The sequence below is a fragment of the Heliangelus exortis genome, chromosome 5 (genome assembly GCF_036169615.1).
Source record: "Heliangelus exortis chromosome 5, bHelExo1.hap1, whole genome shotgun sequence".
NCBI classification, from domain to species: domain Eukaryota; kingdom Metazoa; phylum Chordata; class Aves; order Apodiformes; family Trochilidae; genus Heliangelus; species Heliangelus exortis.
The window spans coordinates 25,328,231-25,348,092 of NC_092426.1; the positions used below are offsets into that span (position 1 = coordinate 25,328,231).

Sequence of the window (19,862 nt, forward strand, 5' to 3'; positions counted from 1 at the left end):
CCTGAGCCTTGACAGCGCTGCAGCCGCTTCAGGACAGGCCGGCGCACGCCCGGGGCGCGAAGGGGAAAACCGAGACGGCTGCGACACACACGGGGTCACTGCCGCAAGCTCCCTCGCCGGAGGCGGCTCGGTTCGGTCCAGCTCCCCCCGGAGCCACCGGGCCTGCCCACCGCGAGGGCCGCAGCTGCCGCTCCCACCGCCCCGCCAAGCCTCGCGCCCTCCCCTCCCGAATGCCGAGCGCGGGGTGGCGGGGGAGGGGCAGTGCGGGGCAGTGCGGTGCAGTGCGGGGCGGGGCGGGGCGGTGCTGTGCGGGGCGGGTTAGGCGCGCGCGCCCGTGCCCGCCGCTCCCTCGCGAGAGGCGCGGTTGCCCCCTCCTCCTCCTTCTCCCCCTTCTCTGCCGCCGCCGCCCCGCACGCCGGGGCGCCCCGCCCCCGCACGCCGCAGCCCCGCCCCGCCGCTGGTCTCCGGGCGGGCTGGCGGGGGCAGGGCCGTCGGGCGCGAGCGCTGCGAGCAGCCATGATGGTGGGTGTCGGGGCGGCCGCGGTGCCGGGGCGGGGCGGGGGCGTGCGGCCGGGTCGCTAACCTGTGCGTTTTGTCTCACCCACACCCCCACACCCTCCCCGATGATGCCGCCCGTGCCCCTCCGCGTCTCCCCGGCCCGCTCCGCCTCCTCCCCTTGGCTCCCAGCAGGAAGGCTCGGACGACGGCCCAGATTTCCTCTCGGAGGAGGACCGAGGTGTAAGTACCGCGGAGAGGCGTTAGGGACCTCGGCGGGTGGGGGAGGCGAAGAGGAAGGCGGAGTTCGCTCCCAACTCCGGGGGGCCCTCCATCTCTGCCTGGTCCGAGCCCGCCGGGTGGGCATTGGGAGAGCCGGGGGATGCCGGGGGGCTGCGGGCGGCGAGGGTCCGGGGGGGCTGTTGATGTGAAAATAGCGCCGTCTCCTTCTGAAGCTGGGGGCTGTGCACGTGTGTTTTGCCTTGTATTTTTCATTGTTCCGTCACCCAAGTTTTGGACGGATAGTTCTTTCGTCCTCATCATAGCTTGGGAGGGGGTTGTGTGTGTTGCTGGAGGTTCGTGTTGTCTCCACGGTGTCTTTCCCTGCTCCCCCTGCCCCCACACCTCGGATCGTGCTGGTGTCCGGGCCAGGTTGACCCGCCTTGTGGACAGCACCAGGTTCCATTTTCGGTCCTGAGCCAGGGCCTAGGTGGAACGGTCCTGCCCTCCCTTCTCTCTTTAGGCCATTGAGGTTCTCCCGTAGGTAACAATGAAACATTTACACGTTGCAGGCGCACGCTGCATAATAAACTCCTTATTGAAAAGAAGTTCTGTTATTGGGACAGGATGCCACGATTATGTTTCTTACTGAGAAAACCTCCTCCTCTTCCCTGCTGTTTCTGGCTTTCATTTCTCTTCTGACTGCTGCATCCATCTTTTTCTTTAACTTGCCTGCCTCACTTAAGCAACAAATCAGCTAATCTAGTATAACTTACTCAGACTGATTACTCCTATTGGTTAGTATCTTGAGAAACACTGACTCGATGAGTGTGGTAGGAGAGCAGCTCCTGTGATTCTGAGATTTGCTTTGGCAGTTGCTGGTTCTTAAAGTGGCTACATCCCCAGTATATTCCTAAAAATGCAAAATTTGAAAACCAGTGTGTTGATCTATACCCTTTAACAACCCATACCGTTCTCACATGTGAAATATAACATTAGGTACCGAGTGGTTTTTGACTGAATACATGTGATAGGAATTCAGTGCATTTTATATTCCAGTTTATGATCAGAAATTAGGAAAAAGAATTCTAACACTCTATTAGGCCAATCCTGGCCACTGTAGAGGTTTGCCTTTAATTATACAGCTGCTTGAGTAAGAATACTGGGGAAAAAAAGAAAGAAGGCGGGAATTGTGGTCCTTTTGAGTGTCTTCAGAACAAGGACTGAAGAACTTGTTTATTATGGAGTTGTGTTTTACATAGGTTGTCCCTGGTATTTAGGAACGGACATTGAAGAGCACAGTTCAGTTGTCTTTATCTAAGATGCAGATAGAATACAATGATGCAGATCTAATCCTGTGTGAAACTTGTTTGATCATTAGTTGAGTTCACAAGGTAATTTGAAAACCTTAAGAAATCTCTTAGCAGTCTTGTTTGTGCTGTTGGACAGCTTACATCATCTTGGTTGGCCAAGTGCAATCCTTTTTATTTTTTTTTTTTTCCCCTCCCCCATCTTCATCCAGCATTGGGGAATTAAACCAGAACTGTGTCCTTTCTCCTTTCCCCACTTTTTTTTTCAGGCATCTTATTTTCAATCACTGTGGAGTTGAAATTTTTTTCACTGCTGTGCAAATCCTGTGGGTTAAAACTCAGGTTGTTACCTGCATGATTTTGATTGTGATATGGAAAATCTAGTCAAAAGCAATACTGGCAGTCTGTTCATGAATTGATTTGTGCTTTAACCTTCAAAACGATAAGTTTGGCTAGTAAACAGCTTTTCCTAAAGTGTTCCCCTCATTCTGATTTGTCATCTTCCTCTGTGATTGAAAAAAAAGAGTAGATGAGGCCTTTATTTGGAAGCATGGACGACAGCTTTTGGTTAGAGTAATTGAGCTCTTAGGTTTGAAAATCAGTAGTCTTTCCTCTCTAAAATTCAGGTATTGCAGTGACAACTGTACTTTCAACTTTTCAGAATCATATTGGTCAGCTGCAGTAGTATGAAGTTTATCATGGGTGTGATGGAATGAAATGATGCTGTTGCCACATAGAACAGTGATTCTCAAATAATTGTGTTCTACTGTATAAAGCTTTTTCTGGAGAATTGTAAAACAGAGCAGCGAGAGTCATCTTTGAGGAAGTAGCAGTGGGTGCTCTGTAAAAGGAACTTGTTACAAATGGTCTGCATAAAATGGACTCATGGGAATTGCTTTTCTAAATCTCTTTGGAAGATACAACAGTTTGCTTGGAGTAACTTGGTTCCTGTTGTGGTTTTTTTTCTGTCTGAATAATATAAACAATACTTGTCTGAAAGGTAATATAATATTGCTCTACCATCTTGTGTATTTTATATCTATATAAACTTTAGCTGACTTGGCTAATGCATTTGGGGAAATTGGGCTAATGCACATTTAGGGGAAATGAGCTACCCCCTAGAACAGGTCTGCTTGAAACCTAATGCTGTGATGATGTTTTGTAATCTTTTGTTGTAGAAGTATCGTTTGTTTCCCTTGCTCTTTGTATTTATCTGTCTGTAAATAACCTGCTGAATAAAGGGTTCCTTTTTCTCTTAACATTTTTGAAAGAGTATAGAAGTATAGAAGAGTATAGAAGTTACTGTTGTTAACGGATGGTGTTACCTTGGAATTTAGGGTTTGGTGATTTCCCTTGCCTCTATCAGCTTCCTTCCATTATCATTTGAAGTATAATTGATCATCAAGTAAGAGCTCGGTGGTAAATCCTCTCTTTGAGTTGTGTTCTCTTTTAGTATTGTAACATCACCTAGCACTGGTTTTGGGTTCTAGTATTTTCTATACTATTGAATAAGCAGGGACTTTCTTGGTGTTGCATAGGAAACCATAAAGCAGCTACATTAAGTTTGCTTTTGTTTTGCAAATTGTTCAGCGTGGGTGTGGAGCATGTAACTAAGCATAAAATAATTGTGCTATGTTGTATGGATTAGACTGGGGGGGTAGGAGGGCAAGATACAAAGGGACTGTATCTTACTTGCATTTTTCCCGAATTTCAGGTGTTTTGTTTTCAGATTTCATTCAAATCATATTTAATTTTCAACTCCCTTCATGACTAGAAAACCGTCCAATGGTGGTGCTTTTCTCTTGGAAATAGTGATGAAGAGGTTGCTTAAGTTATGTGATGATATTGTTTGTGACTTTATTCCGAGTAATGTGACGTGAACCATACTGTCACATGAATATGTTTAAAGTCCTTCAACTCTCTGATTGTCTTTGACACCTTTCATAAATGCTTCATTACCATTGCAGATGAAAATGTTCCCTGTTGGCAGTCAGGCTACGGAGTATAATTTAACATATGATTAAACTCTGCAAAACTGTTACAAACTTAACTCAGTGTAAATCAAACAAATAGTCCTTTCCAGTTGTATCTCATGAGCAAAGTTGTCATGTTTAGGTAGTTCTTAATTTTCTCACTACAGAAAAGCATTTTGTTTCTGAAATTGCCAATAACTGCATACAGCAGAGTGGGGACAGTACACACTGTCTACACTATGCAGTCCCTACACTGGGACAGCAAGGACTGCATACACATTGGTGACAAACTGGAACAGTTATTATGCTGAATCTTCAAATTTTGTGTTGTACCAGGAAAAAAGGGTTTTAGTAGAAACTTTTGTGACCCATGAAAGACTACGAAAATACCACCTGTATAATCCAGATTATTTGCTGAGGTTACTCTGTTTACTATTATATTCTAGGGAACTGGAGAAAAACAGTACTCCAGACAGTGTAACCACTAAGAACATTTTTACAAGCTGAAAAATGTGGTGTCATGACATAAGGCAGACTTTGGTATGTCAGAATATATTTTTCTTTCCTGAATTAGATGTTAAGTGCATTGGAAACTCAGTAGGAGCTAGGAGATTCTGCCTCTGGGAACTGGGAAGGGATCTATAATGGATCATTGCACGACAATATGCCTTTGTGTGAGGCAGCAACCCCCTAAACCTTGGGAAAACAAAACACTATGTCTGAGTCACCACTGTGAATAGGTTACTCTGCAATGATTTTAATGACTGCTGCAAGGAAAAGCTATCACTATTTGTGTAATAGCTATTGAACTGTTATATTTTGCTAGCCCAGTGGAATATGCTAGGCTGGATGACTTTGGTTTACTTTTTCTTGGAATTAGTGAATTAGGATGGTTGCTGGTATATCAGCAGCAGAGTTGTCCATGCATTGGGGTAAATGGTAAAACTGGAGTGGGAGCTGGCCACTGTGATTTAAGAGAAAGGATTGAGGTAGCTGGTGGAAAACAAGATGTGCCAGTTGATGCTTCTCTCCTAGTGCTCTTCCAGTGCTTTGCAGTGTTACAGTCAAAATCTGCTCATGTGTAACCTTTATACTGTGTCTTGCTGATACTTTTTTTGTACTTAAGTACAGACATCAGAATGCAGTCCTGAAAAACTCTGTGGGAAAAAGTCTCTCATTGTATGGCAAAGCATTTTAAAAGTATAAAATAGGATATTTCTAGAAAAAATGCAGCGTCAAACACAGTGTCTTAGTAAAAAGCAAGCCTCGTGAGCATGGTGTTGAAATATTTTTCTCAGTGTGATAGATAGTAGAAGATTTCAGAATTAGCCTTAGTACTTGTAAAATACTCTGAATGTCTGTTGATTGTGATGATGAAATATTCAAGGGACAGATTGCTTTAGAACAAGGGTGCAAGGGTGAGGGAGCTGGAATTTCCAGCTGTGGTCCGGATCAGGTTAGTTTCACTAGGTACTCTTGAAGCCTTTAGTCCCATTGCAGCCAAACATTGCAGTGCTCAGATAATCTTCCAATTTTTCTATATTTGATCAGTCATATTTTCTTTTTGATATGACTGGAATTACTTTGTGAGAGAGTTCAGGTTCCAAATGTGAAAATCTTGTGGAGAATATATTTGTATTCCTTATATGTTAGCAATTTCTCATGCTGATTTTGAAGAGTTTGAAATCTTGGTTGTGTTTTTGTTTTATTCTGAGTTTGGTTTGGGGGTTTTTTGGTGCTTTTTTGGTTTTTGTTTTGTTTTTAGTTGTTAGCTTTTTCCAGAAAAATACTTCCAAGAAGATTTAGTTCATCGAAGTTCAGTATATTATTTTATTTAAGCTTTTTCAGTATATCATGGGAAATGTTAAACAGAAGAAATAGTGTAAGAGGATGGGAGTAAAAAATGTCTTTAATAGCTCTTGCTCATTTGAAATATGTTGAAATACGAGAACGTTTTTCTCCTTAAAAGTACTTTTCTAACTGTTAGTACCCTTGTGGTTACCTTTGCAAGTATGTTTACTTACAGCAGGTTGTTGATTAGGGGCAGTGGAGTGAATGAAAAGAGGAAAACCTACTGAACTTGCTGCTGGCTGTAAATGTACTTTGTCTTGACTATCTCAACCACTAGCAAGTCAACAACAATACACAGAAATTAAAATAATGCATTACAAAGAGTATGGTAAAGGAAACTTTTTGTGTGGTCATGTCTGCCATGAGGAATACTGCTGGAATTTCTTTTTGCCACTGGAAGCTATCTTTTAATGTTGGGTTTTTTTTGTAATCTATCTTCAGCCTTTTAAGGGTGTTCAGCGTTGTGGGATAAGGGTTCTTCTCAAGGGAATAATAAGGGAGATGTAATTCAATTTATATATTTTTTTGGTATAAGCTAAATAGATTTTCTCTTTGTATAGCTTCGAGCAATAAATGTAGATCTCCAGACTGATGCTGCTCTTCAGGTGGATATCTCAGATGCACTCAGTGAGAGGGACAAGGTGAAATTCACTGTCCATACAAAGGTAAAAGCCTGGGTTTGTGCACTGAACGTTTTCCTAATTTTGTAGAAAACTGTTAAACTGTTTACTGAAAAAAGTGTAACACAATCTGAAGGAAATGGGAAAGTAGGATTATCTCATTCTTAAGAGACTGTGTTGCTGCTGTGCTTAAGAAAAGGATGGCTAAAAAGTTAAGAGGTTAAAAAACTGCTTAGAAAAAGAAAGTGATGTTTGGCTTGTTGTACTGATGTATTGACGTGCTATTCCAGTGCTTCTTAGTTGGCCTGTTTTCAGGTAGAATCTTTAGGATTCCACACTATATCACTATAGTTTTTCATGAAATTATCCATGGTTTCAGATTCTAGAATTACATTACATAATGACATTACATTCAAGAATAATTTTTAGTTATGACTCATTTATGGCTTTTTTGTTTGTTTCTTTGTTTTTGTTTTTGCATGTTTATGGATTGCAGGATCATAGAAAAGTTGAGGTTGAATAAAATTTCTGGATATTATTTAATTACATCTCCTCCCTCACTCCCACTGTCAGGGTGAACCAGAGCACATTGCTCAGGTCTTGTCCATTTGGGGGATTTAATGCTTCCAAGGGTGGAGATTCCACAACCTGTTTGGGCAAGCTGTTCCAATTGATTGCTGCACTATTTAGGACTGGGGTAACTATTGCTGTACAAACCTTTTTTTGGTCAAATCCTCACTTGAATGATTAGATTATTTTTACTTGGATATTTTTGTTGGGTTTTGTGTACTAATGAAAATCATTTTGGGTTGTCTGGTTGATTTTGGTTTTGGTTTTTTGTTGAGCATCTGGGTATTTTGTTGGTTTTTTTCCATAATTCTTTGTCTTTTCCTGCTTCTAGAGTTCCTTACCAAATTTCAAACAAAATGAATTTTCTGTTGTCCGGCAACATGAAGAGTTTATTTGGCTTCATGATTCTTTTGTTGAGAATGAGGACTATGCTGGCTATATTGTAAGTATTACAGTTTGGGGCTTTTTTATTTATGTACACTTTTTTCTGTAGGCTGCATCAAAAGTACTTGTGACTACTTTTAAATTCAATGGTAGATACTCATTCCTTCTAAGATCATGTGTTCAAGTACTTCATTTCATGCCATTACACAAAAGTAATGTTTGCAGCAAGCTTGCAGAAAAGTTACTGTGGTTGTCATTCATTCTTGCCTTTTGCTCTTAACAAGTGAGTAGTTTAATCTGTATCCAAGTGCATTTTTGGTCCACTGTGTTAAAAGTGTGGGAGGTAGGTGAACTATGTAACTTGGTGGTATTGTTTTTGCAAGTTGATGTTTAACTTAGTTACAAGTTTCATGTTGCCTTTGTTTTAGCTGGAATGGCAGAGTGAAGTAACTGAGCTCTAGCAATTAGATACTTCCTGTTCTAGTTATGAAAATCAGAATTGTTTTGCCATAAGTCAGTGGGAGGGGGGAAAAACCCCAATTCAAATACCATCTGGGATTACAGAGAACCTTAACACACAATTTATGTTTTGAAGTTTATTTCAGGGCTCTGGGGAGCAGAAGTCCCAAAGTAGTCACCTTTGCTGTTAGAATGGGTGCTGCTGTTCATACTTGAATTACAATTAGAAACATTTGTCATCTTGGTGTGAAATTTATTAATTTTGTCTGGAAGGGGTGCCTACTGATTCAGAAGATAAATATACATTTCTAATTGATTAGTGAGTATATTATGATTAATGTAATTTGTGGTGTGTGATTCTTGAGTTAGTCTTTTTTTTGGTCAGAAAACCTATTTAAAGTGACTAGGCTTCCAGTGTGTTAATAACTAGTTTCAGACAATTGACTGCATAGTATTGGATTTTCCTTTTTTCCAATGTATTAATGTAATGGGCAAATAATGGTGAACCAAGATTTAAGCTTAGTTCAGATTTGTTCTGTGTCCTTTTGTAGGAATTCAAGATTAGTTTGTGGTGTTTTCTCTTTCACTGTTAGTATACTATATTACAAGATTACCCAGAGACTTGTTTAGTGTGTGCTTTGTTATTTCAATGTCAACAGTGCTGCAAAAAAGAACTCATGCCTGCAAACAATATGGAATGCTTTTTTTTTTTTTTTTTCATTTACAGTTTTGGGGAGTTGTAATGGATGATGTGAAAATCATGTGGGATTTTTTTTTCTTCCTTAAGCAAGTGATGGTCCTTACCAAATAAGCTAAACCAAAATTAATTATAAAACAGTGATTTTAATTCATTATATTGGGAAAGCTATGTATTACTTGGTTTTGGCTGTAATTAAACTACTGAAGCCATTAGTTAATACTTCAGGAATCTTAAAGATACTTGGCCAAAACTAGTATAGTAATGCAGCATGTTTAACTCATGAAAGAGGGAATTTATCCATAAATGCTGTAATGAATGATGAAAGAGAGAGCCATATATGAAAAAGCTGCAGGCAATCAACAGTTCCTGTACGGAATGGAAGTTGTTTGACTGTGAGCAATTAAAAAAAGTATGATTCAATTCCAGATTCCACCAGCACCACCCAGGCCTGACTTTGATGCCTCAAGGGAGAAACTGCAGAAACTTGGAGAAGGGGAAGGATCAATGACTAAAGAAGAATTCACCAAGATGAAACAAGAACTGGAGGCGTATGTAAACTTGATTACTACTACTTTTTTTTTTTAACTAATCCCACAATTTTTAATGCTTTTTGCTTTCCTATGTTTCTAATTTCACTGTAATGGTTCTTTGTGAAAGACGTGAGAATCTAGTTGCTACATAACTAGGGTTATCTTCATGATCATGATCAGAGCCATTAGGAAAATTGTAGAAATTATTTCATGGAAGACCTTCTGAAACAGGAAAAGCCAGCTTGTTCAGAGCATTCTTTTATAAGTTAAAAAAAAAAAAGTTAGATCCTTTTCTTCACAGATTACCTGCAAAGGGAGGAGGTAGCCTCTGCTTTTTTTAGTTTTGGTGTTCCACATTTTATAACCATAATAAAACTTGAAGGTTTATACATGTAGTGGCTGAACTAGGGATTTTTGTATGTGGTTGGGTTCTGTAAATATAGATGCCAACCTTCTGTTTCCCAAGAAAAATTGAGATTGCTAAAAGATACTTTTTTGATGCTTCTTTTTTTTTTTTTTGCACAAGGAGAAGTACTTCCTGAAAGTAGTATTTTCCTGTACTGTGAATTTAACGTGTATTGAAATACCTGCTCTACAGCTTTTTGTTCCACATTGAGTGAAGTTTCTCCTTGCTTCATCCACTTTCCTTATCATGCATTCACTTCTTTGATCTTTTTCCTATCATTGGTTTCAGTTTTCAAGTGTATATTTACGCTGCTTCTAGCCTACTTCTATCAAGAGCTGTGAATTGGCAAGAAAAGTACATAGAAATCTTAGAACTGCTGGTTTCTCTCTGAACTCCACCTTCTGTGACCTAATGTCTTAAAAAGTTCTGTATTAGTGTTACATACGACATACTTTATAGCAGAGTAGATATACACTTCATATGCAGAAAACTGGAAATTAGCAAAACACTATAGATTTTAATCTGGTTTTCCAGCGGCCCTGATCATGATTCTCTTGTGGTCTGGTTAGGGGTTGGATAACACAGAAAACTTTGAGTTTCTTCTACTGCCACCTCCATCCTCTGCATCCTCCTTTTTTGTCTTCACTGAATGACTACTACTCTCACTGAGATCAAACATCTCCCAACACTGGCCCTGCTGATTTGCTGGTATGTAAATCTTAACCTCCTTGCACATAGTGGAAGCAAAAGTGTTGATTATCACTTCACCATTTGAGCTCAGAATGGGGAAGAGCTCCTTCCTCATTCCTTGACAAGTTACAGCTTATTCATTGACTTTGCAAAGCAAAATGAATTCTAGCAAACTTGTATTGATAAGAATGCCTTCTCTTAATTAAATTACAAATTAGTAATTGCTTTAAAGTTGAGTTGGCTTAATTGGGCAATGTGATTTTGTTGTTATACCTACCAAATGCAGCACTTAAATTCACTTTTAGAACCACTATGAAGCAAGATATCCACATAAACTTCAGCCCAAAAAGTCTAGGTGCTTTGACATGGAATAAAAAACTGCTGTCTAAAGAGCTAGCAAAACTACATGAACATTTAAATAAGTAAGGAGGGTGCAAATAGGCAAGGGGATGGAGATGGGGAGGAAGGAATTTGCACATTACCTACATAGTGCCCAGTGACTGTAGCCTAAATCAATGTCATAATTTTTGAGGTATTGGGGAAAGGACAATTAAATGAGGTTATCCTTTAAGCAAACGGGTCTGTGTTAGCTAGCCTTAAAAATTAGAATGTTGAGTCTTCATTAAAATCTCTCTGTAGTATGTTAGCACTTCGAAATTCTCTCTAGTATAAACGTTTTACTGTTTGAGTGTTGCTATGATGTCCAATGATAGAACCAAGGGGTAATGAGTGCAGGCTGGAGCACATGAGGTTCTGTAAGGAAAGGAAAAGTTTTTTCACTGTGAGGTTGACAGAGCACTGGCACAGGCTGCACAGTGGGGTTGTGGAGTCTCCTTCCCTGGAGACATTCAAAATGTGCCTGGACATGTTCCTGTGTGACCTACACCAAGTGGCCCTGCTCTGGCAAGGAGGGGTTGGACTCAATGATCTTTTGAAGTCCCTTGCAACTCATAACGTTCTGTGGTTCTGTGATATCAAATATAAGAGTGATAACCTTTCCTATACCATTGTGTATAATTGTGTATCCTTACTGAGGTATCTTAAGAGCTGCTTGCTAGATTTACCTTATTGCTTCTTGTGAAATATTTATGTCTGTCTTTTTTCTTGTTTCCAGTGAATATTTGGCAATATTCAAGAAGACAGTTGCAATGCATGAAGTGTTTTTGTGTCGTGTGGCAGCACATCCTATTTTGAGAAAGGATTTAAATTTCCATGTATTCTTGGAATATAATCAGGATGTGAGTATTGAAAACTGAACTGCTGGCAAGAGAAATCAAGATGTACATTTATGGTAGAATGGAAAATTGATTAAGAGAGCTTTACCTCCTGGAGCAAATTGCATCAGTTCCTTCATACCAGACATATTTGTATTGTAAAAGTTAGAAATTAATTTTGTCTGTAGGAGTTCATTGTGAGGCCACCCGGGGAACCAAATGTACTATGTGCTCTAGCCTCAGAATCAAAAATATTAATGGAAATCCAATATGTTTTGGATTAAAAATATTAGCTTTTGCTGGTGATTTTGCATGACATTATACTTATCCACCCTTAGCTTTTTTTTTTCTTTTTTGACTTTTTTTTTGTGGGGAAGGATGATGCAACACAGGTAATTTTAAGGATTTGGAACCATAATTTAAATTCTGTTGCCAACAAAACTAGAGAGGATTTCCAATGAAGTGTTCTGATAAGGAAAGCCTTTCTGTTCATAATGTAGGTAAAAAAGTAATTTTTTTTTTCCTAGATATTGGACAAGTGTGGCTATCCACAAGTTTCATACATGTATCCAATTTTGAGTTAATGGAGAGGTCTTTCTGGGTTCATAGTATGGAGTTAGTGATTGATCATAATGTACTAGCAGTTTTTAGTAGCTTTTTAAAATTGCATAAATTGGCATTGAGTGTTGAAGAAATCATTACAAAGATTGGCTCAATTGAGTACCTGCTTAATCTCAAGATGTATTACAGAGGATCCTTTTGTTATTTGATGTAGAAATGCTTATTGGTTCATGAACTTAGTTTACCTAAATTGGCCAAATTGAGATGGAAAGGAGGAGTGTGAGGGGGCTGAAATCAACATTATCCTCAGTGCGGAGAGGGGTAAATGCATCTGGAGTTTCTGAAAGCTGGAGATCTGCCAGTCTGCACCTAAAAAAGCAAAGCCTGTTTATGTTAGGTTAACTCAACAGCTATACTGTGAACGATAAATAACGTATTATTTGTAATTGAAAGGTGCACCTTGTACATTTGGTGTTACCTCTAGGTGCTAGAATGTTGCTGGTTTTTGTTTGTTTGGGGTTTTTTTCTTTTTTTTTTTCTTTTCTGGAATAGTATTTTAGATGATGAACAGTCTAGGAAATGAGGTAGTCTGTCAATCTGGGTGCAGGGTGCCCTGTCCCCATTATTGATGATTATAAGCAGAGAGCAGGAAAACTGTTTTAGGAGTAGCCAGTTGTGGTATGTAGTTATCTTTTTTTCATTTTCTTTCTTTTTAATAATTTTGTTGCCTCCAGAAAATGAACTAACTTGATAAATGAATTTGTTTTTCAGTTGAGTGTTCGTGGAAAAAACAAGAAGGAGAAACTTGAAGACTTCTTCAAAAATATGGTTAAATCAGCAGATGGTGTTATTGTTTCAGGAGTAAAGGTGATTATTGCTTACTATATCAGGGTTTAAGATGTATTAACAGCCTGTCTCCTTTTTTTAATGGAGCAGAACTCTTCATAGTTACAAAAAAGGGATTTTTTTTTTTTAAATAATGTCTAACTTGAGAATTAGAGGCAGAGCATGGGAAGGAATCTGTGGCCCTGAATGCAAGATAACTGAGAACCCTCTGATTGCTCTTGTGAAAGAGGCCTTTCAGTACTCTTTCCCCTGTTTTATGTTATTAAGCATTTTTTTTAATCCATAGATAATTGATAATCTGCTTTTTGTTCTGGCCTGTTATTTTATGTAGTGGGAAGGTGTACTCACTTTGACATCTGCTGCACCTCAGAAGTAACACAGTGCAACTCTTACCAGTCTTCTCACATCCTCCTTGTGTTTCAAAGACAGGAGCAGCTGTAGAGGTGGTACTGCTTTTCCCAGTAGATGCAAGAATGTAACTGAGACAAAAAAAAACCCAACCCCACAACAATTTTAATAATTTCATTTAATTTTCACTTTTCCAAAAGTTACAGGCATAAATTCTGCAGATTATTTTGATCTTCTTTCTTTCTAGTGGTAATTTTACTTTTGCAAACAATTTAGAGGAGCTGAAGTCTGGAGTTTCAAAGCTGTGGGAAAGTGGGAATACAACCATGGATTAATTATGGCTTAGAGAAAAATAAAAAGTCCAAATGTCAGGCAGTTTTGTAAGCGCATTGTTTAAACCCATGTTGTAGGCTATTCTGTGCTAATTTAGAGGTATTTTAAAATAAATATAAACCATATATCTGAAATTGTGATACAGGAAATGTTAAAATTTAACTACATTTACCAACTTGAAAGAAATCTGTCATCAAGATCAGCATTCCTGAGGTAGGAGTTTATATTGTGTCTGCTGTGACTGCAGCAATTTCTGCAACTGGGTTTGCTTCTTGCCCCCTCCCTTTTTTAATAGGTAGTTGTAATTTTATTAGGTACTTGACATTTATTCTGTTTTTTTGTTGCCAAAGTGGTAGATAGTTGTGAAATTATTTCCCTCACTTCAGGTTTAATTGTCTCAACCTGTAACATGCTTGATACAAATTTTTAACAAAACTTCAGATCACAATAAGTGAAGAAATTGGTTAAATTAAATGGTGTTTTATACAATAAAAATAGATGTATTTTGTGTCACAGCAACAGCAGCATATGCAAGTTCACTCTGCAATAGTTTTGTACAGAGTGAATGAAATTCTGTTTTTTTAAATTGTTCTTGTTTTTTGTAGGATGTGGATGACTTCTTTGAACATGAAAGAACATTCCTTGTAGAATATCACAACCGAGTCAAAGATGCCTCTGTCAAATCAGATAGAATGACAAGGTCACATAAAAGTGAGTTCATTTTCCAGGGTGAAAATAGTACTAGTTAAAGTGTGTGGAAGTGGTATATGAAGAGCAATAATTTTTAGCTTTCTTTTGGCATGTGAAAAGTTTATTTCTGCAAGCACAGTCTCTGTTTCTCTAAAGAAGTTTAACCTGACTTTCATAGTTTAGTCTTTGCTGGGGCAGACTACATGGTAAGAACAGCCTGAAGTTGTCTTGATTCTTCATAGAATCATGGAATCAGCCAGATTGGAAGGGACCTCTGAATCAAGTCCAACCCTTAATCCACTGCCACTGTGGTTACCAGACCATGGCACTGAGTGCCACATCAGTCTCTTCTTAAAAACCTCCAGGGATGAAGAATCCACCACCTCCCTGGGCAGCCCATTCCAATGCCTGATCATCCTCTCTGTAAAGAATTTTTTTCTAATATCTAACCTAAACCTCCCCTGGCATCATACTTCCCTTTGAAGGGAAACACACTTTATGTAATCATATTTTTTGAAGACTGATTCTTAGTCTTTAAAGTGTAAGGTGGATAATAGGGAAGTATATGTGATTTTACTCCTGATGAAGTTGCTCTTGATTCATCAGAGTACAATGTCTTGGCACACTAGGCATTGCATTGCCCTGCTGAGCAGCAAACTCATATTTGGACCAGAAGGTCAGGTTTCCATTTTTCAGCCTTTTAGGATGGAAACTGGAAGGTTTACATTCAATAGTTTGCTTTTCAGTCCCCCTTTTCTTACTGTTAGAGATTTTCACTTAGCTATTAATTTCTCTTCCATCTCTTTCCCACCTAGAGTGATTCCTGGAAGCTCTGAAGTGTCTTCTCAAGTGCAGTGCATTTATTTGAGAAAATGGAAAATCTTTGGTTTACGACTACTGTGTTTGGTTTAGGATTACTGTGTTTTCAGAAAGAAGTTGACTTTTATTGCCCTTGATTTTAAGTCTTTGCCTAGATAAATAAAAATGGAAGTGTTGGATTCTGTCTTGAAGTTTGTCTGATTCACACTCTCTGTCTATAGTAATATAGTTCACACAAAACCAGGCCACAAACCTTTTATGAATCTCCATGGTAAGGACTCTGGAAGTGGATGCTGAATGAGACATTAAATCAAGAATTCATTGAGCTCTGCAGATGTTTTTCTTGCTGTTACATGAAGACAGTTTCTTGTAACTTTAATGTCTATGCGAGGAAATGAGGGAGTCTCAAGGAAGTACTAAAGGACCCTGTGTCTTCATTCAGTTCCCACCTGAAGTGGTTTCTGGAGTCTGCTTTCTTAAAATTGACACTGAACTTCATTCATGGTAGTTAGGTGCCAGACTTCAGGTAGTGATAGTGCCTTTAGTGTTGGTTGTAGAACAAGGAAAACTTGAAAATGAGGTTTTGGAGGGTCTGATGGGAAAGGATTGATCAAACAGAGCTTTGCTGGTTTTCAGACTCAGAGCATCTAGGATATTTACTTACAGCTTTTATCAAACTACGAATTGGGACAAATGGCACCTTTTGAAATTCTGTCTAAAGAAACAGAGCAGTGACCTCAGAAGTCTGTTTTGGAAATGGGTAACCTGTAGTTTAACAGTTGACAGAGAGCTACAGGCCTTGCAAAGATACTGCTTTCCTAGTTCCAGCAGAAAATCTATTTTTATGTTTAAATGAGAGGAATAGGAGGGGAGGTTAATGGCTTCCTAAGACCAGCATTCACTGTAATCAATGGCACAGATTCCCTTGGGGTGTATGGAGCCATGAATTGGGTGGAAGGTGACCCACTCAATCTGTTAAAACAAGATTGTGTTATTTTAAAAAATAAAAAATTCTGATTAAAGGCATATAAACATCAGCAATAGTAAATAAAAATATTTTCCTGTTCATTGCTTGGATTTGTCAGCATTTTCATCATCCATTTGGTATACACTGCATGTATACCAAAAGCACTTAAAAAAAACCATCTGTGCAAAGATTTGTTTTTTACTGTCTAGCAATACCTCACTAGTTTAATGATGCAGCCTTCTTTATAAACTTTGCTTCTAATTTCATTGTTAAAAATGCTTTAACACTAATGCTGCTTAAACCAATGACTTATTGAGGTGAGGGTTTCCTGAAAAACAGGCATGGACTAGAAAAGATGCTGAGTATATAGCACTGCATTTTGGTAGTTGGCAGCTTGTATTCAATTAACCGTTTCAAGCACATAGTCTTGCTCTTTGTTGTTCTTAGACTGTGTGATGTTGGGGTTTTTTTTCTTTTTTCAAATACCTTTGGACTTAAAGTTCAAATTTAAATTCAGCCATTGAGCACATACATCTTCCACCAATATAAAACCTAACAAATATTGCACAATATATTTATCCAGCAGGTGCTAGTTGTATTAAATATCCCTAGATAAATTACAGACTTCATGATTTGGTGAGAGTGCCACGTTTATTCTGTGCAGTTACCCTTCATAATAAGGGACAAGACTGAAATTTTATTTCTACTTTTGTGTTAAAGCATCTTACTTTTAGAAAATCACTCACTCATGAAAAAAAGATAGGAACTTCAACACTTTCAGGACAAAGAGGAATGAAATAGTAAACCAAGTTCTTGTTTATTTTTCTAGATGTGGCAGATGACTATAACAGAATTGGTTCTTCATTATATGCATTAGGAACACAGGACTCTACAGATATATGCAAGTAAGTTATTGTTAATAATTTATGAGATAATTTGGTAAGTAGCAGTCTCAATGGGAACCTGGGGAGATCAGTAGCTCTCTTGTTATGAGAAACAGAATTTGTTACAGTTGTATCACATGAAGAGATTTTTTTCTGTAGTATTTTGTTTCTATAACAGGCTGCTTTAGTATTTGGAAAAAAATATGCTGCTTTCTGTAGTTCGTTCTTGTAGTTTGTTTTGAAGTGTTTCAAGTGCTTTGACATGTGCAGCAAGAGCAGATCTCAGTGTGAGCATAGTGATCTGTGTGGGTGTTCCCTGTAACTTCGTGAAAAATAGTTTTCCTTTCTGGCAATTTTACTGTCTTTAGGACAAGAAAGGAGTCTAGAGAGATGACTATAACTTTGGAAATAGAAGAGGGTCTCTATGTCAACATGTTTCTCCTTTAATTTTTCAGTGACTTGCCTGAATATTAAGTTTGTTTCATCTGAAAGTAAAACTTGTTGACTAGCTTAAAGATGTTGATGCTTTGTGACCGTGTACAATTATTAGCGTTATGTGACAACAGGTAGGAGATGAGTATAAAAGTTAGCTTCTTTTTATTAATTTACCTGAATACAGTGATAGACTTCCAAATGGTGTCATAGCTCACATACTGGTTACTTTGATTATAGTATTGAAATTTGATGGAGCCTGTTAGTGTCTGTCAGAAATCACAGCTGTCTTCTGTCAAAATAGTATGAACCCTGTTACTGAACCCTTGTATTGTTTCCTGTGCTGACAATGCAGCACTTTGTTGCCCAGCCTCCCTCAATTCCAAGTGGGGTGTGCATCATGTTTGCTGTATAAAGAAAAGTACATTCACATTAGAGTGAGGGATGCTTGATAATAGTGTAGGGCCATTAGTCAGGGTGGTAGTGTTTGGGACTTAATTTGCAGAAACAAAGAATCCCTGAGGAGCTGTGCAATTATTCTGTAGTAAAAAAAACATTGGTCTGTTATGCTTTGTTTGTCCCTTACCTTTTCTGAAGTTGTACAATTCCCAGCTGTTTGAAGTGCTACAATTTGAAACAATTATGTTCTCTGTGTTCCATGGGTTACAATTCTAGGCAGTGCCTTTACAGCCTTTACAGTCAGACACAAATTATGTTTTGAGCTCTAGAAAGTAATTAGACTGTTCTAATTAGTGTTGTAATATAAGCTCTTTCCTTTGTGCAGGTTTTTTCTGAAGGTATCAGAGTTATTTGACAAAACAAGGGTATGTACTATGCAAAATTTCAACATATTCTTTGTGTACATCCTGGAAATAGCACGACATTTTGTGTCAATTAGACATTATTATGTGGATGTTTTATGGATGCTTCTATGTGAAGCATTTTAAGCAATGAATGAAAAAGTGTAACATTTCAATCATCTGTTTTGTAAAATGTTTGATCCTTAGGAGTCTTCAGTTTACTAGAGATTTTTAGGACGTTTTCCAACCTCCTGTGCCATAGACTAGTAAAGTTGCTGTTCCTCTAAAATGCTCAGAGGCCTTTTGTACTTGATACTGGGCATGGCAGAAGTCATTATGGAAAAAAGAAATGCAGTCCTTAATTGAGAAAACGGTGGTTGTGCTGTTTATTTTCTGGAACCAAGATCTGCTTTTGCAAATATTTCACTCAAAAATACTGTTGCCAACGCTTCTAACCAGGCTTTAAATATCTTGTCTCTTTTGTCTTATTTGTTTGGCTTGGTAGAACAGAAGATGCAGGTCTTGTATCAGGAAAACTTTTGAATGAAAAACATGTGCGTTTCTGAAACATGGGCAATTGTAATTACATAAATGTGTACTATAAAGAAAATTAAGTTAACAGAATTACTTTGACCTAACAGGTTGCCTTTTAGATTTTTTTTTAATTAAGAATTTAAAAATACACCTGCATACTCTTTCTAAATTCACAGAAATGTCCATTTTAAATACAAGCGAATAAGTTTATAGGTATTTGTAACCCTGTAATACATGGAATTACAAAACTAGTCTGCTAAGGTGCCTTTAAATTTTTTGGTATCCAAAACAACACAATTTCTTGTGCAGTTCTACGTTTTTGTTTCTTTGCTGTTTTTCTTATACATTATACATTTAGTTGAAATTTGAAGAAGGCATTGTTTAAAATGTAAAGTTACCTGCTGGTTACTTCTTGCACAGTAGGTTATTGCTTACATTTTAATATGAAATCCTGATAGTGCTCCTCTTGATGCATCTTTTAAGTATTCTGTCACAAATGCATGATTATAGTTTTTGGAAAAGACAATCTGTCATGTACTGTTGTATATTTTATGTTGCATGTACATCATTTAAGTGAATGCTCAAAGTCTGGATGTTTTTAAATTGATGCTTTTACTTACTGTCTTTTCCAGAAAATAGAGGCCCGGGTATCTGCTGATGAAGATCTTAAGCTTTCTGATCTTTTGAAATACTATCTAAGGGAATCTCAAGCTGCTAAGGTGAATTTATGTTATGTTCGGTGAAATGTTTAAAAAAAAAGAAGTGAGATAAGGTTATCATCATGAGAAGTACACAGGTTAAAATGCTGCCACCTCTAGCATGCAATTTCTCCTTCAACTATAAAACCTCAATCTCAGTTGTAACTGTGGAGTAACAAAAGACAATGCAGTTGCTGACTGTGAGCCTGAATATTTGGAACTGTGTGATCCATTTATCAAGACCAGATTGTGCAGTATAAGTAAAAAGTGGAAGAGCTGTTGGTGAATTGTTCATGTGTTTGCTGGTTGTAAACTGCTAGCAATTCTGCTTTTTTTGTTAATATTAAAAATGGATACCCCAGATGTGCTGCAAGGGTTGATATAAAATCATGTGAGTCAAATTTGGTATTCTGTACCTACAGAAAATGTAGTGTTGCTTGTTTTAAGATGATTAAGTAACAGGATGGAAGGAGGAAGCATTTGATGGAAAATATCAGCAGTTAGAAGATCAGCTGCTGTTGCACAAAAA

At 38.3% G+C, this 19,862-nt stretch overlaps 1 protein-coding gene across 3 annotated transcripts in view; it reads left to right on the forward strand.

Moving 5' to 3' along the window:
• The first annotated feature begins 403 nt into the window (after nt 1-403).
• Nucleotides 404-19,862, forward strand: part of SNX6 (sorting nexin 6) — a 29,384-nt gene continuing 9,925 nt past the window's right edge. Inside the window, exons 1-11 of one of the 3 annotated variants that reach the window (XM_071746149.1) lie at nt 404-522; nt 691-738; nt 6,409-6,513; nt 7,370-7,480; nt 9,008-9,129; nt 11,322-11,445; nt 12,754-12,849; nt 14,115-14,220; nt 16,815-16,890; nt 18,086-18,125; nt 19,268-19,354. In XM_071746149.1, the coding sequence (XP_071602250.1) occupies nt 517-522; nt 691-738; nt 6,409-6,513; nt 7,370-7,480; nt 9,008-9,129; nt 11,322-11,445; nt 12,754-12,849; nt 14,115-14,220; nt 16,815-16,890; nt 18,086-18,125; nt 19,268-19,354 (921 nt within the window). In that variant the 5' untranslated portion in view covers nt 404-516. Of the gene's footprint in view, nt 523-687; nt 739-6,408; nt 6,514-7,369; nt 7,481-9,007; nt 9,130-11,321; nt 11,446-12,753; nt 12,850-14,114; nt 14,221-16,814; nt 16,891-18,085; nt 18,126-19,267; nt 19,355-19,862 lie in introns of all 3 variants that reach the window. The other 2 variants (XM_071746148.1, XR_011726334.1) reach the window with 2 other exon arrangements.